The sequence below is a fragment of the Peromyscus maniculatus genome, chromosome 5 (genome assembly GCF_049852395.1).
Source record: "Peromyscus maniculatus bairdii isolate BWxNUB_F1_BW_parent chromosome 5, HU_Pman_BW_mat_3.1, whole genome shotgun sequence".
In the NCBI taxonomy this organism is placed as follows: Eukaryota; Metazoa; Chordata; class Mammalia; order Rodentia; family Cricetidae; genus Peromyscus; species Peromyscus maniculatus.
The window spans coordinates 38,934,052-38,948,615 of record NC_134856.1 but is presented as its reverse complement, the minus strand read 5'-3'; the positions used below and the strand labels follow the sequence as shown (position 1 = coordinate 38,948,615).

Below are 14,564 nucleotides of genomic sequence, written 5' to 3'. Positions count from 1 at the left end.
ACACACACAAAAACTTCGAGTAAGTTCAAGCCTATGTTTTGTGGGACCCTGTCTCAAATAAATACACAAACTGAAATTGAAAGCTAGGCAGGCACATGTGGTGAAGACATGCATTTGGGAAGTAGAAATAGGAGGATCACATGTGAGAGTTCCAAGTAAGAGTCCAAGGTCATCCTCTAGTACATAGTGAGAGGACACCTAGGACTACAGTATAGGAAGACCTTGTCTAAATAAATAATTAGGATGGGGAGAGAATGCAGTAGGTAAAGTACTTGCATTACAAGTTTTGAGGACCTGAGTTTGGTTCCCAGAAGCTATGTAAAAATGCTGGGTGTGTGGAACTTATGCAGGGACACTTGGCTCAGTCTGGGAGGAAGGGACTGGACCTCCCTGGACTGAGTCTACCAGGTTGATCACAGTCCTCGGGGGAGGACTTGTCCTGGAGGAGGTGGGAATGGAGGGTGGGCTGGGGGTAAGGGGAGGGGGTGGGAGGGGGGAGAATAGGGGTACCCATGGCTGATATGTAGAACTGAATGGTATTGTAAAATAAAATATATATATATTAAAAAAAAATGCTGGGTGTGGTGATACAGGTTTGTAATCTCAGCACTGGGAAGGCAGAGACATGAGGATCCCTGGGGTTCACTAGATAGATAAATTAGTGTCTAGCCTAATTGGTAAGCTCCAGAACAATGAAGAGATCCTATCTCAAAACAGGTGGGCAGCTTTACTGAGGATGACATCAGAGGATGTCCTGTAACTTGCACACTCACATGCACACACACACACAAAGAAACTGAATTTTCAGAATTATAATAATTTTTGAATTATTATAACAGCAAACTAGAGCACTGCAAACAGTACACTGGAGTACTAGAAGCTGCTCTTTATAATAATGGAATGCATTAAACATAGGTAAGTTTTGTTGTTTTTTGTTTTTGTTTTTTTGAGCAAGGTCTCACCATATAGTTCTGGATAGCCTGGAATTCTCTACATAAACCATATTGGCCTCAAACTTGTTGTGGTCTGCCTGCCTCTACCTCCTCTGAAGTACTGGGTTACAAACACGAACAATGAGCTACATTAAATACTTGGCCTGGCACTACATTAATGCTTCTAAAATCTTTATTTATTGGAATAAATGATGAGTTTGAAGCTAGATACTAGGAAAAAATTTAACAAAATAGCCTGATTTAAAAAAAAAAAAAAAAAAAAATGGCCGGCTACCCTGGAACTCTCTATGTAGATCAGGCTACCTTTGCTTCACAAGGACTGGGATTCAAAGTGTTCGCCACCATGTTCAGCCTCCACAAAGAATTTTTCAAAAACTTTTTCACTGTATGGAAATTTCAATGTGCTCTATCTATTCTCAAACCTTCAGAAAAACATAGAACTGATGTAGGCCAAAATTACCAAGATCTGCTATCTTATGGAACCCATCAGTCAGCCAAAGAACCAAAACAATACTAATTACCATGGGGAAAAAAAAAAAAAAGCAAAATAGGATTGATTCAAAACTTAAGTGGCATTTCCTCATTAAAATTCAACAACTGTGCTAAATAAAACAGCTGAGGGTGGTGTCTCACTTCAGTAATCCCAATACTCTCAGAGGCTGAAGCAGGAAGAATACTTCCACTTTGAGGCCAGCACTGGCTACACAGTGAGTTCTAGGCTAGCCTGTGATACATAATGACACAAAGTCTCAATAAAATACAAAAACAAAAAAAAAATTTATTTTTTCAGATGAATTTCACCATAAACAAGTATTTTTTTAAAAAATGACCACTGAATATGATGGCACATGCCTCCAATCCCAGCACTTGGAAGATGAGGCAGGAGATCACTTGGAACTAGAGATTATCTAAAAAAGAAATGATAGAAAAAAATGAAAGAAAGGAAGAAAAGAGAGGAAGAAATCTCCTAGAACATTTTAAAGTAGGCTTCTGGTAAAAAATAAAACTGTCTATGTTTACCTCTAGGAATTCCAATTACAAATCAAGTTACAAACTTTCTTCCCAAAAATTCACTCAAACAAGTTTTCATTTTTTTTCAGTCTTCATAATCTAAGTACAATTCAATGCCATTCAATTCTCCATAAACCCCACTTTTTCTGTTTCTTTTATATATAAAATTTATCACAATTCAGTTTGCCTCATAATACAGTCATTTGGGCTATGTATCTCTTTCATCTACTTCCCAGCTTCCTTCAGGAACCCGAGACTTTTTGCATCAATATAACACTACACAACTAAGTATGGAGCAGTATCTTCAAAATAAGCCTGGCTCACATAATGCTAATGGAACTGAAAATAAACACGGCCAATAATTAACTATTATAATTATTTATTACATTGAAAAAGGCATCTAACATATAAAGGCTGAAAAGGAACTAATAAAATAGGTATTGTACCACGTAGAGACTCGGCTTATAAAAAAAATTCTTTCAATGCAACTCTGGGAAAACAACCTACTGAACTTCAATATAATATGAATAACAGTAAGTAACTCAATACTGGAAAGAATAAATAGAGATACCCTTATCCATCTTCTTTTCTAAGTTCTCTTACGTATGTAATAGGGAAACTGAACTTAATGAACCACACTATTCCAAACCAGGTCACAGGAGAGCGTTAAGTCCCCCGTCATCATCCTGTTTCTATTTCCTGACTGGTTTGACCTGCAAGCATTATGGTGCCCGGCTTTCCCAACCTAAGATCCCCTTTAAAAAAAAAAAAAATCTGAGAAAAGTTTTTTCTTAAAACAAAAAATGACTTCTAGAACATTCTAAGGGGTTTATGAAAAAAGCACCCTAACTTAGAAAGAAAGAGAGAGAGAGAGAGAGAGAGAGAGAAAGAAAGAAAGAAAGAAAGAAAGAAAGAAAAAAAGTTAAATAGATAGATCTCCAGAAACACTCTGCTCAGGTAAAACCCAGTTTTCAGAAAAGTCCGTTATAGTACACTTGAAATTAAGTGTGGAATATAAATCTGCAAAATTGAACAGTCTCTCGAACGTGTTACTACTCTCCTAGCAAAGTAGATTTAGGAAAATACACTAATTTTAAAAGGGTCCTACACTCCAAGAGTACGCATCTTTCAAATACAGAATTTTACAAACCACCTAGAAACAGCTCTGTGCGCTTACGCTGGCTTCACGGGGACGCTTCCTCAGCACCACGCTGGCACGGCAGCGACAAGCACAAACCTCCTGGGGCTTTGGCCCCAGCCCTCTGCCTCTCAACTCCGGGCGTCCACCGGCCACTGGCCTCCCGGAGTCGAGTTCCCTACGACTTCGCTTCCAGCCAAGCCACTTCCACGTCGCCGCGAACCACACGCCTCCTCCTTCTCCTCCTCCTCCTCCTCAAATTAAATCAGGCTTCACTCACCACACGCACGCACCAGGGGCACCAGGGGGAAGGCGAGCTGGCGGGAGCGCGGGGAGGGCACGCTCCCCAGTCCAGGCTGGCCCGCCCGGCACCCACCTGCAGGCCGCGAGACCTGGGACACCGGCGCTGGCGCCCCGTCCTCGCCGAAGACGAGTTTGAAGTCGAGCTCGTCGTGGGCGCCACAGTTTGCAGTAGTCATCGGCGTGGCCCCGGGTGCTGCGGCTCCTCCTCAGGCGGCCGCGGCGGCTCTTCAGCGCCGCTTCATGCTGGGCCGCGCCGGCCAGGAGGTCGCGGCGGCACTGCAAACTTTCCGGGCGGGGCCCGCGAAGCAAAGCGTTCCGTTCCGACCTAGAAAGCTGGCCCAGCGCCCCGCCGCACCAGGAGCCGCCACCGCCGCCAGCCGAGGGTGCCTAACAGCCACGGTCGCCTTAACCAGGGCTCCCCGCCCCCCCTCCCACAGTCGCCGCCACTGCCGCCGCCACCGCCGCCGGCGCGCTCCCGCGCCCTGCAGCGCGCCCGGCCCCGCCCCGCCCCCCGCCGGGCTCCCATCCGACGGGGCGGCCCATAGGCCTCTGGCTCCGCTGACCGTCATGGGCCCCGCCTCCTCGCCAGCCTATCGCGGGAATCCTCGGCGAGGAGGAAGTCACGTGACCGAGGAGCGTCGAGCCCTGCTCCCTCTCGGGAGTTGTAGTTAAAGTCTTTTCCTTCCGCAATGTCTAAGCCAAGACGGGTGCAGAGCCAATAGCGCCGTCTAGTTAGACTGGGAACCCCCCATGGGTCAATTGGAGACTCTCCCTTCCCCCATTGGGCAGAACTCACGTCGAGGAGGGGGTAGCAGAGCGCTGGGGTGATGGGTATCCTGGTATTTGCCCCCACCGAGTATTTCCCCCTTCTGGCTGGGGTTAGGAGGCATCAGACCCCCTCAAGGTTACTTATACACCACTCATTCTCGAGTCCCTCCATACCAACTTCAATGGCGGAATCCCGAGAGGGTCAGGGGATTGGTTCGAGCTTCTCGGTATGTTAGGGCGGAGCTGAAAGAAACCTTGAGAGACAGGTCTGGAGTTGATTCAGAGCCACCCCTGTGGGGAGCCCTCCTCCACTCACCCCACCACCCCGCCTCAGTGGCTGTGCCTTTGTCCCCACTAGCCGGCGCAGATAGCTGCTCTCTTGAGGATACAGTGCGTTCTACGCTTCACCTAAATCGGAGGGGCCAGGTCTGGTCCCTGATGGAACAGGCACCTTTTGCCTTCTGCGTCCCAGTACACAACCATGAAACTGAGAGGTATTGTGACACCGAGCTAATGACCACATATATAGGAAGTGACACTGTCAAAAGAACCCGTTTTCAATCTTGGCTCCACCTCAAAGAGCCTGCCTTCCCAGTGAGATATGGGACAGCCCAATACATCATACCTTGGAGTCTGGGGACTCGGTCTTGTTTACTTAGGCATGATTGAGAGGGAGTTGAGAGAAGCCAGTGACACCACCCCGTACCGCCCCACACATACAACAGCACATCTCATACTACACAAAAGCCCCTGGAGGATAAAGCAAAAGACAAGCTCCTTGCAAAGATCTTGGTATGTCAGTGATTTCTAGGCTACTAGTGAGGCCCAACTAAGCCTAGGTTCAGAAGAGCAAGGAATGTTCTGAGCATGTGAGCCATTCATCTTAGACTGGTTTATTCCTGCTCAGGGGTTTACGCCAGTACTTATGCAGGACCTGGAGATATAGAGATAGTCTCCCTTCAGGGTTAGGAGAGAGGAATAGCAAATATATAATTACTGTGCAAAGAGATTAGAGCTATGCTAGGAGCTCTGAGGACATTCAACACCCCCCACCCCACACACACACACACACACACACAACCACAGGGCCTCCACAGGTTAGCAGGAACTGGAGATCCAGACAAAAGATGAGCAAAGTTTGTTCCAGAGAGGGGACAGTGGGTGGAAGTCAAAGGTGATTCTGGATGGGTGGGCAGAGTACAACAGATCACTGTGATGCTTGGACTTTATCCTGAGGACAGTGGGGAACCACAAAAGGTTTAAAGCAGGAAACTAACATAGTCAATTCCATATGGAACACCTGACTGAGGACATTAAAAACAGCAGAATAGAAAGCAGTCAGGCTTAGTGGCACATGCCTGTAATCCTAGCACTTGCAAGGTGAAGGCCCAGGAGCTCAAGGTCATCCTGTGTTACCTAGTGAGTTTGAGGACAGTTGGAGTACATGAGATCCTGTCTCAAAACAAACTAATAAAAAAATGCAGACGGGGGCTGGAGAGATGGCTCAGAGGTTAAGAGCACCGACTGCTCTTCCAGAGGTCCTGAGTTCAATTCCCAGCAACCACATGGTGGCTCACAACCATCTGTAATGAGATCTGGTGCCCTCTTCTGTATACATATAAATAAATAAATCTTTAAAAAAAAAAAAAAATGCAGACGGAGTTAACATATTAGGTGGGTGAAAAATACTTCACAATAAGTTATCTTGGCTTCAGGCAGTCCGACCTAGAAAGCTTGAATATGAAACTAGGAGGCCAAATGCTACATCAGCTCTGCAAACTTTTGTCTGAGACAGGTTTACCAACCAGTTCACATGATCCCACTATTCTATAAGGTCCACAAAATTTGATCAGTTTACCTCCCCATTGCCATAAAACTTTAAGCAACTCCAGCCCCATCTGGAGACACACGCTCATAATTTAGATTGAGAAAGTGGACCCAGTCTACCCTCCCTCCAGTTATGACCACCTGAACCAGGGGCTCAGGGTATTGGGCTGAGGAGCTAGAGAGATAAAACAGGGGCTAAGAGCATTTGCTGTTCTTCCAGAGGACCTGGATTCTGTTCCCAGCACTGACATAGTGGCTCACAGCCATCTGTAACTTCCAGGGGATCTGATGTCCTCTTCTGGGTCGACAGGCACAAGGCACACTTGTAGTACACATATATAAAAGTAGGCAAGACACTCATGTACATAAAGTCAAAATAAAAAAAATCTTTAAAAAAATCAAAACCTGGCTAGGGAAGCAAAATGTAGACTCTGGCCTGTCAATTCCAACACTTCATAAGGGACCACCGAGAAGCTACAGATGGTTTGAAATCCACCCATTTATTTATTAAATGCTCAGCAACAGATCTTTTTTCCCCAGACATTGAGTACCTGAGAATATCTAGGAAGGGGTCATGTTGCAGGGAAGGCTTCTGGTTTGGGGTAAACTAAAACTCTAACACAGAGTGGTAACGGCTCAACAGACATAAAAACCAATGGCAGGAAATGAGTCACTATCGTTGTAAGAAAGGCAGAGTGGACTGTGGGGAGCGGGGGCGGGGAGAGAGCGAAATGGCTAGGATCCTGTAGGCCGTGAAGGTTCCCCCAACACACATACACAAAGGCTCCCCTCCTCAGGTATGCATACTCTTTTCACTGCTTTCCAGCTAGGGCCAAAATCCCCCCCACCCCCACCCCCGAAAAGCTCCTGATCATCATCTACTCCATCTGCAGATCTCTCAGGGGGCCTGCAATACAGTACAGTAGATAGGATCTCAGAGTGGACAGAGACTCTGGGGTCTCTGCAGATCTCTTGGAGGCCTGCAGTACAGTACAGTAGATAGAATCTCAGAGTGGAGAGAGACTCTGGGGTCTCTGCAGATCTCTCAGGGGCCTGCAGTACAGTACAGTAGATAGAATCTCAGAGTGGACAGAGACTCTGGGGGTCTCTGCAGATCTCTCGGGGGCCTGCAGTACAGTAGAAAGGATCTCAGAGTGGACAGAGACTCTGGGGTCTCTGCAGACCCTTTCCCCTTCTGCATAAATCATGGCCCAGGCCTGAGAATCAAAAGCAACCTTTTTCTTCGTCTGTTGCCACAGGCCTGGGGTGGGACTCTACTGCTAAAGCTTCTCCTGTGCCTCAGAGCCATGGATGGTACAGCTTAGTTCAGCCCCGTCCCTTGTTTCATACTAGGGGAAACCAGGAACCTTCAAGTTTAGACATTCTTCCTCTCTGTGCCATATAGCACCCCCCCCACTTCCCCCCCCCCCCACCGGGCCCCTGCCCCTGCTCTAAACCCTTATTTTAGTTTGCTGGACCTGCTCTCTACCTCTATGCCAGTGCAGGCCACAGAGAAAAAGGACTGCCCCCAAGCAGCTTTCAATTTGGGTGGATAGGTTAAGACCAGCCAACCACAACTTCAAAACATCAGTTACTAAAGTCAGCACACAGTAATGAGAACCCAGGCCATCACTTTGTCTTCTCCTGCTGGACTAAGGAGGATTCCCCACAAGCTGGAAGCCAGCGTGGTCTACATAGCAAGTTTCAGGCCAGCCAGGGCTACATAACAAAACTCTATTGAAAAATAAGAACAAAAAATATTTGTCACTGAGGATATAGGTACTGGCTGGTTTTGTGTGTCAACTTGACACAAGCTAGTCATCAGAGGAAGGAGCCTCGGTTGAGGAAATGCCTTGATGAGATGCAGCTGTAAGGCATTTTCTCATTTAGTGATCAATGGGGGAGGACCCAGCCTGTGGTGGGTGGTGCCATCCCTGGGCTTCTGGTCCTTGATTCTGTAAGAAAGTAGACTAAGCAAGCCAGTAAGCAGCACCCCTCCATAGCCTCTGCATCAGCTCCTGCCTCCAGGTTCCTGCCCTGTTTGAGTTCCTGTCCTGACTTCCTTCAGTGATGAACAGCAATGCTGAAGTGTAAGCCTAATGAACCCTTTCCTCCCCAACTTGCTCTTTGGTCATGATGTTTCATCACAGCAATAGAAACCCTAACTAAGACAGTCAGTTACGAAACTGCTTCCTGGCATTCCCCAACCTCCGGATTCAATCCCCAGCACAGCATAAAGCTGGAAGTAAAAATAAATTCTAAAAAGAAAAACCTGTACACGGGGCTAACAAGATGGCACTCACCACACAAGCCTGATGACCTGAGTTTGATCCCTGGAAACCACATAAAGATAATTGATTCCACAAAGTCACCCTCGATATCCAGATGCATCCTCACACAGAGTAATAAACAATAAACAAACAAAAATAATAAATACATATAAATAAATAAATAAAGGCTAGCTTGGACTGCACAGGATACTATTACAAAACAAAAGAAAACAAAAAGACTCCCATAATGTGATACGCTAAGGAGAGTGCTTCAATCAAGGACATGAATGGTTGGAACTACTACTAGTCTAGGAAGAGGTTGGGAACTCTAAAGTGAATTATTCTAAGGAGAGACTAGGAGAAGACAACGGCTTCAGGCTTGACTGGGCCTCTCAAGTCAGTCCCAGATCTTGGTTGGGCAGGTCACAGAGTCCAAAGTAGACATCATTAGAATATGCTAATGCTAATGAAGAAACCGTCTGAGGTTGAGAACCAACACATTCATCCAGGATCTTTGCCAGCTATCCCCCATCATTGGACACATACTACCTAGCCCCTCCTCAGCTGGCTTTAAGCCTCTCCCCAGGGTCCTCAGAGCTCCTCGCACTCCCTCCCCCTCAAAGCAATCCAAATCTTAGCAGCACTCTGCCCTTGTCTCTGCTTCCTGTAGCAGAGAAAATGAATCTGACCTTGCCAGGGAAGGGGCTTCCCCAGGAAAACCACACTAGGGGGAGAAGAGGCTTGACATCACTGCCCAGGACCACTTAGACCGCATGTGATGCTTTGTCCCCAGAATCCTCTTCCAGCATGCCTGGAGGAAGTGGTCCTCTGGGGCCTTGATCTTCCTACCTCCAGTCTTAAGTTTGAGGAAAAGTAAAGGGGGAATTTTAAGACAGGTTTAGTAGAAACAGACAACTCCAAATACCAACTTTCTAAATCTTGATGGCTGAGAACAGACCAAGACTGTCTTCCTCCTTAGCAGGGAGGTGGGGGTGTGGAGGTGGGATGGGGTAGGGGGACGCTACTCTGACAGCAGTCTCTCAGCAAGCAGAAACACATAGCCACAGAAGACAATTGATTACTAGAAGTGAGTTACCCAAGGTCAAAATGCAAGGGGCTCTGAGAGGCCCCTGGGAGTACGGCATCCTTATCTACCAAAGAAGAGCAAGTGTGGGTATCGATGGGAAAAAAGGCAAGCCTAACTAACTAACACTTTGATTCAGAGACAGGCAGGGCCAGGGGCCCAGGCCGGCACAGGGCCATGAGGCAGTCCTAGGGAACTTGGGGGGAAAGGCAGGTTTGGTCTAGAGGGGAGTCCTCCCCCCACATAGCCTGGCAAAAGGAAGGTCACACAGCCTGTTTACAGCAGAGGAAGCAGGGGTGGGGCAGGGCAGGGACCTTTGGTCAGGCCACCCCTCCCAGCAGGGGAGTGGGGAGGCCCCAATAAATGTGGTGGTGGTGGTGGCTGTTTGTTTGCTGCTCACTGCCAGGAGGAAATTAACCTACCACTTCCTTCCACCTCAAATGGGATTGGGGTGGGGAAAGTGACAGTGTGATCTGTGAATGCTGCATTTCACAAAGGCCAAAAGGCTGCCATCAGCACCCCCTGCCCTGAGCAGACACTTCCTCCATCAGGTCTGAGCTCAGATTAGTTGTAAGGCATAAGGGAGACTCTGGGGCCCTTACCCCCGCCACTCTACTAGGTTGGCCCTTTACTGGGGTACCAGATACCCTTGTTTTTCCTGAGGTTACACAGAGCCTTTCATCAGGAAAGTCAAATGATGATTAACACCTCAGGTTTCCCACCATTAAAATGGTTTTCTTGGTCCTTTTCTGCTTTCACCAAAATCCAGGGGACCCCAAAGGTCCACTCATCCCCTACAAGCAAGAGGCACGCCTTGGGACTCTCCAGCTCTGCACAGAGGGTAGAAGTACAGTAATTATGCCAGGATGTAGTCCAAGGCTGAAACAGTTGGCCATGGGTGAAAGTCAGTCTGTCTTTATTGCACGGTACCAATGTCAAGTTAGAGGTGCGGCCTGAAAACCTTGTTTTCAAAAAACTATTTAGGTCACTGGGAACTTGGCTTACCACTGAGACCTATGAGAGGAGACAGTTTACCACTGGACACTCCTTGGCACTTGTTTCAGACTGAGGGCCTGGGTCAAGAACCCTAACTTCAATGGCAGGGGCCAGCAAACTGTCCAAAGGCTTCTGGTTTAGGCCCCAGCACCCATAACCACCTTCATATCAGTTCCCCACACTGGTGACCAGGGCAGGGACAGTAGTCAACATCCTTCCAGGAGATTATCTTCACTAGTTCCCAGGGTTACAAATGGCTTCTTGCATTTCTCCCCAGGTAGTGCTGGCTCCTGAACTCTGGGGCCTCCAGGATCTTGGTCAGGGGCCTCTCGCTTGCGCTTGTTCAAGGAGGGGCTCTCCTCACCCAGTCGACCCTCAGGGAGGCCCTGGCTCCGCAGACAGACAATGGCTGCAGTCTGCTCCGCTAGCTTCTTGGACTTGTCCCTGGGTAAATGAAGCAAAGATTCACAAAGCAAGTCAACAGCAGGACTACAGCCTTGAAATCCTGAGTTTCATCCTTTGAAGAGATCCCGATAAAACTGGCGCCCTCACAAACTATACACCCAACTCCCCAAGACCAGAAGTAGACATGGATGCCTACACCAGTCTCCTGCCATCCGAGGAGGAACTCACCACAGTGTGGACTGGTACTTCTGTTCTGCAACAGTGACAACAGAGCAGAACATGCGATCTACAGGGCGTTGCACCTGGGGAGAGAGCAAAGGAAAGAGTAGATCGCCCACCTGCCGCATCACATGCAGGACACTCACATGACAGGGAAGTACTTCTAACTTAAGGCAAATGAGGCTGCCTGATCACATGCTCCGCCCATGTGAAAGTACCTGCTGCATCTTTGAAGGGGAGGGGGGAGGGGGAGGCAGTTATGCAAATTGACAATGATATGAGTGTGTCAGAGCTCTGTCACTGAACTAAACAAAGGACCATAAGAACCGTTATCTGACTAGGGGCCTCTGCCTGCTGACTTCTATGTGGGCCAGTTCCCAGCAGAAAGGAGTTCACCAGATGGCAAAGGACTGGGGGGGGGGGGGGGGGGGGCGGCAAAGCAGATACAGCTAGTGAAGGGCTCAGGGGATGTGGCTGGAGAAGAAAGCTGAGTGGAGGAGATAAAACAGCAAGGTTTTAGGGGTCTTGTGTTCTGGGGAGCTGGAAACCTGAACAAGAGACAGAGGTTCAATTTGTTTTTCAAATGTCACTCTGGTAGAGGGGACACAAGGCCCAGAAAGTGTAAACCTGGAGGCCAGAAGGCCAGTACGAAAGACAGAGCAGCCACAGGAACCAAAGGAAGTGAAGCAAGACCATCTCAAGGTTTCCACCCCAGGGGCCGTATGTGTGGGCATAATTCTGTGCCCCACTGGCTGAAGCCCAATCCACGGATATATCTGCCAGAATTGGACAACAGCCCAAGGTCGGAGGTAAGAGGCTATCTGCAATCACCCCTACTACTAGCAACTTATGCACATCTACGGGAATCAAGTTCAGATGCTAACAACGCAGCCTAGCGCTGAGCATTTAAGCTATGAGTGTACTGGGGTGATGATGCCAGTACAGGAAGCCCTGTGGTTGGATGCCAGACAGGCAACAGACAGCAAAACTCACTGTTTCATACACAGGCTGTGGCAACTTCTCTCTCCGACACCATTCCAGCAGGCACATCTTGGGGGTAATTTGGGGTGGGTATGCTCTCCTAGGGAAAGGAGGAGAAACAGTTAAGGCCCATTCACCATATCTGCTCTATCCCTTAGCAAGAGCCACCAATCAGCCACTGCTAGGTGAACTGGAGAAACTGAGACATCAGGTAGCTGCCCCAGGGCTTTTTTACAGACTCTCTCCCTGTTCTACCAGGAGTTGCAGTCTAGGTCTTAATCTAAAGGGAAGATGGGCTTCTACATGCTTAGAACCATAAGGAGTGCATGTGTGAGAACTCGCAGTTCTCTGTGCTGCAGCCTGGAAAACAGCCTTCAGGAGGCAGGAAAGAAGGCTCACTTTGCCCTTCAAGATGAGATTGGAGGGGATGGGTGGAGTAGGAAGGGAGGTGGCCCTACAGTGGGCTGAGAGCTCTAGCTTAGTGCCCGCCATGAGTCCATCCTACCAGTCAGGGTTATCTGCTCTGCTACAGACACGATAAACTCCGGCTTCAGAGCCAGTCCACGACAGGGTGAAAGGGACATGTTCCTTTTTCCACTGGGAACTCCCTCTGGCATATGACCACCCAATGGCTGTCCTCTTAACCCCACCTCAAGCCCTGGCCAGAGGAGGCCGGCTCCTGGTCTGGGTATGGAGACTAGAGAAGGCTCAGACCCAGATGGCAGGGGACAAGAATGAGGGCACCATTCAAAGCCGGGTCAAAATGTGAGGCAAGAATCAGACTAAGGCTACTTCTGTCTAGAGAGGGCGCCACTGGCCTGGTGAGCGGCCGTGGTGTAGGCAGGGCACAGAGTCAGGTAAAGTCAATGTTCCTACGACCACTGAGGAGCTTCAGGGGAAAAGCACAGGCTGAGGAACAGTCGACCTATCTTGCTGTCCCAAGTTGTGAAAGGGAATGAGTGGGTCAGGAAATAAGTGAAGTTCAATTCTGTCTGTCTTAGGAAAATATGCCCCCACCAATACTGCCTGGGCTTTCGGCGACAGTCTTCCCTGAAAACACCTTGGAGGGGGGGGACGAAAATAGGATCAGGAGTTCAGGGTCATCAACAGCTACATAGAAAGCTCAAGGTTAGTCTGGGCTACATGAAACCCTGTTTTAAATAATACAGTAACAAAAATCTGGGTGTAGTGGTACACACATAAAATCCCAGCACTCGGGAGGCAGAGGCAGGCAGATCTCTGTGAGTTTTAGGCCAGCCTGGTCCACAGAGTGAGTTTCATGACAGCCAAAGCTACAACAGAGAAACCTGTCTTGGAAAAAAAAAAAAAAAATACAGTAATAAGTCTTAAGGTGGTACATGCCTTTAATCTCAGACCTCTGGAGGCAGAGGCAAGTGGATCTCTGTGAGTTCAAGGCCAGCCTGGTCTACATAATGAGTTCCAGGATAGCCAGAGCTATGTAGAGAGACCTTGTCTCAAAAACAAAACAAAAAACTGTAACAAAAAAGCACCTTCTGCCGGGTGGTGGTGACACATGCCTTTAATCCCAGCACTGGGGGGGAGGGGGGCACAGGAAGGCGGATCTCTGTGAGTTTGAGGCCAGCCTGGGCTACACAGTGAGTTCCAGAAAAGGCACCAAAACTACACAGAGAAACCCTGTCTCGAAAAACCAAAAAAAAAAAAAAAAAAATTGCCACCAATTGAGCTCTATGTGCAGCTTTCTGTGGCTTTAAAAAAAACCACTTTCTTGGGAAGCTGAAGACTGGGGACCAGTATCCACACTAAGGAGACCTGTAGTTCCTAAGCTTGACATATAACATATTCACATATAACAGCCACTAAAACCACTAGGCAACTGGCCCTGGAATATACTAGAAACCTACCGGTCAAACCTGATGGCCATCTTAATGATGCCGGAAGTGTCTTCAGCTGGCTCTTCAACCCCCTCTGGAGTCTTAGCCAAAAGGTCAGCTCGCCGGGCATCTAGCTCCCGAATGGTCTCCTCATAGAAGGCACCAAGGCCAAAGGCCTCACTATGGAAAAAGAGGTGGAACAGGATAGAAATCATAGTGGAACAGCATCCAAGGTACTGCAGGAGCCCATTACCCAACCACAAAGAAACTCCTGCACCACACAGGGTCTGAGCATCAGAAGGTGTTTCCTACACACCCTAGCATCTGCCTAGAGTGGAAAGTAGAGAATGAATTTGAATCTTTGAATGTGAACACTGGAGGGAGATTGGGCTGCGGAGAAAAGAATCCAGAGGTTATTCCCCACGATTCGCAGCCCTCTTCCATGGATGACCACACAGATGGATGTACCGAACCAGCCAGGCATGGCAGAGCTGACCAACACTGATGGGATGGATCATCCTCATGAGGGCCCATGGGTGCAAAAGACAAGGGCCTGAGGACCAATTGATTCCTCATTGCCCGTAGCTACCATGGACCTAGTCTGAACCACTCAGAGCTCCAGAGTCACATTCTGTTCTAAAATTCAAATACACTATGTTCAGCTGCTTGGCCTGTACGGATGGGGCAGAACCAGCAGCACAAGCCAAGGATGGAAAAAGGCTTCTGGAAGAGCTTTCCCTTCTAGAAAAAACCCAT

The 14,564-nt window shown here is 48.2% G+C and overlaps 2 protein-coding genes across 5 annotated transcripts in view; both read right to left on the bottom strand.

Annotated features, from left to right (window-relative positions):
- Positions 1 to 3,862, bottom strand: part of Nfatc3 (nuclear factor of activated T cells 3) — an 84,849-nt gene extending 80,987 nt beyond the window's left edge. For both annotated transcript variants that reach the window (XM_006986839.4, XM_006986838.4), the window contains exon 1: positions 3,479 to 3,862. In XM_006986839.4, the coding sequence (XP_006986901.1) occupies positions 3,479 to 3,581 (103 nt within the window). In that variant the 5' untranslated portion in view covers positions 3,582 to 3,862. The remainder of the gene's footprint in view (positions 1 to 3,478) is intronic.
- Positions 3,863 to 10,253: 6,391 nt separating this feature from the next.
- The window catches only part of Dus2 (dihydrouridine synthase 2), a 43,041-nt gene continuing 38,730 nt past the window's right edge, over positions 10,254 to 14,564 (bottom strand). For all 3 annotated transcript variants that reach the window (XM_006986836.4, XM_076572115.1, XM_042277613.2), the window contains 4 exons: positions 13,839 to 13,988; positions 11,968 to 12,055; positions 10,984 to 11,057; positions 10,254 to 10,794 (listed from right to left, as the gene is read on the bottom strand). In XM_006986836.4, coding sequence (XP_006986898.1) covers positions 10,557 to 10,794; positions 10,984 to 11,057; positions 11,968 to 12,055; positions 13,839 to 13,988 — 550 coding nt within the window. In that variant the 3' untranslated portion in view covers positions 10,254 to 10,556. The remainder of the gene's footprint in view (positions 10,795 to 10,983; positions 11,058 to 11,967; positions 12,056 to 13,838; positions 13,989 to 14,564) is intronic.